We start from the raw sequence: 2,204 nt of genomic DNA on the forward strand, positions 1-2,204 counted from the left end.
CTTCCTCCCAATCTGAAGTTTCCCCCCAGGCTTGAATTTAGATTTCAGTGGGGAGAGCTTACTGGTTCTTAATTTCTTGATTTTCGTTGCTTGCTGAAACGTAGTGGATGGTGACCTTTTGATTTTTTTCAGACTCTCTTTCTCTTCTTTACTGCCCTTCGGAACATCCAACACGTCCTTTTCTTGTGACAACTTGAATTTGACGCTCGTAAGCGCCGGAGGTCTTCCCCGTCTTTTTTCCCCGCTCTTCGACTCCTTCTTCTTCACCTTCTCCATGGATGTGGTTTCGGACTTGCTTGAAGGGGAACACACTGGTGAAGAGTCTGACAGCACGGCTGAACTGCGGTCGGAGCTGCTCCGTGGTCTCCCGCGAGGTTTCCGTGGGCTCGATTTAACTGAGAGGAAGGAGAGAACGCAGAGCACACGTTAAACTTCCCCCGGTGTCAGATCAGCACTACCTGGGTCACGCGAGTCTTTCCTCAGTATGGGTCACGCTGCCCCCACAAGTTGTTGATTAACTGAAACGTCTTGACAACTACAAATACAGTTTTGTCAATACACGTGACAAGCACCTTCCCGACAAAACTCCTCTCCCATCGGAAATACCAAGCGGATCGTTATTTTAAACACAAGTTGCCTTTTCCCAACAGCGGCATGTGCAATGGTACAAACCCACCGGGGCCCTAGTGCCAAGAGGGAACAACACATCTTATGGGCTCGAGCCACCTTTCAAACACGTTACATAATCAGGGTTTTTTAAGCAGATCACAGCTAGCTGAAATGAATAAAACCATCCTTCTTGTCTAGCAGTGCCCAGCTGCACCGCTGAGGGACAGAGCAGAACGGCGAGAACAGCGCCCAGAGAGAGGGTGAAACCAAGAAATTTCACAAAAAATCTTGTTTTGTCAGCACAGCTCTTTCACTCCAAGTTCCCTGGTCTATACCAGATCAGATGTGAACAGTCCGAGATGAACTGAGCAGAATCCAAAGGACTGGGGTGGCTTTGGTGGTGTGCGAGATTTGAGGGCACACACAGGAGAGGCATGGCAAAACCATCACACCGGAGAACAGAGCTGAGAGGCACCCGCTGTGACTGGAACCTACCTGTGGGGGACTTGGTGGGACTCTGCACTTTGACTTCTTCATCTGAGCCGAAACCTAAGAACTGTTCATCCTGCAATGAGAAAGGGATGGAAATGTGACAAAGTGGGTATTAACGTTAAAATCAGCCTCGCCATGATCAAAGCGCAAAGGGATTCTCAAGGATTCTCCCTCTCCAGGTAACCCGCTGGCATCTGCTCTTCTAGCAAATGCTTGTGGAAAAGGAAATACAACTTCTATGGGTTCACAGAAAGCACCTCTAGTTTACAGCTATGGAACGATCAGAAATGGTTAGGGGAAACAAGGGACAAGTGTATATGGAAATCTGCTGCTCCTCTCAAGCCACAGAGGTCTGCTCTTACACGCTGTCTCTGTGTCTATTTCCCTTGTACCAACGCAGGCCAGCTCCTCTGAACTCCGCTAACCACCTCTCTGGAGGAGCAGAGGTGAGGTCCATGCCTGCCCGAGCATCCTGGAGCTCAAGGAAGAAGGCCTCTGGGCCCGCTTGGTTTGTATTTGATGGGCCTCAGTGTTAAACGACGTAAACAGAGCGAACATTCTGAGCAGACGGACACTCCAGCCTCCCACGGTGATAACGCTCCAGCCAGTCAAACACAAAAACACAGCAGCTTGGCTGCAGCCTGTAACTGCTGTAAGCAATGAACTATCAGCACGTGTTGCTGGAGAAGGGGATGGTCCTGCCCATCCTCACACTCCTGTTGCCTATATCCTCTTTGCAGGCGCAGCAGCGATGACAAGAAAACCAGAAAAAGCAACAACGAAGGAATAAAATTACACCAAACCATGTTATTTCTCCCTGAGGAACCCTGCATCACGCACACAGAGCACCCTCCCCCCCAACCCCAGACTGTTCTCTGGAAGGGAAAAGCCCACACTTCTGATCAGCAACCCCCTGTAAAACCGCAGTGAGAGCTGTTGGAGGACCCGGCCACCCGCTCCTCGCTGCTGGCGCTGCAGACCAACAGCCGTCACACCTGCCAGCCGCTCCCCAAGCACGTGGGCTTGCCGTGGGATGTAAACACACTGCATGGGGCTGCGTGCCTGGCGAGAGGGTCCCACCAAGGGAAAGGCAAACCTGGGCT

General features: G+C 51.2%; 1 protein-coding gene across 1 annotated transcript in view; it reads right to left on the bottom strand.

Annotated features, from left to right (window-relative positions):
* The window catches only part of LOC104491475 (histone-lysine N-methyltransferase 2A-like), a gene marked incomplete at both ends in the record, with an annotated part of 3,656 nt that extends 2,482 nt beyond the window's left edge, over positions 1–1,174 (bottom strand). The window contains 2 exons of the mRNA XM_010133906.1: positions 1–395; positions 1,105–1,174. Of these exons, the coding sequence (XP_010132208.1) occupies positions 1–395; positions 1,105–1,174 (465 nt within the window). The remainder of the gene's footprint in view (positions 396–1,104) is intronic.
* Positions 1,175–2,204: the final 1,030 nt, after the last annotated feature.

Source organism: Buceros rhinoceros, unplaced genomic scaffold (assembly GCF_000710305.1).
Source record: "Buceros rhinoceros silvestris isolate BGI_N320 unplaced genomic scaffold, ASM71030v1 scaffold33473, whole genome shotgun sequence".
Taxonomy (NCBI): domain Eukaryota; kingdom Metazoa; phylum Chordata; class Aves; order Bucerotiformes; family Bucerotidae; genus Buceros; species Buceros rhinoceros.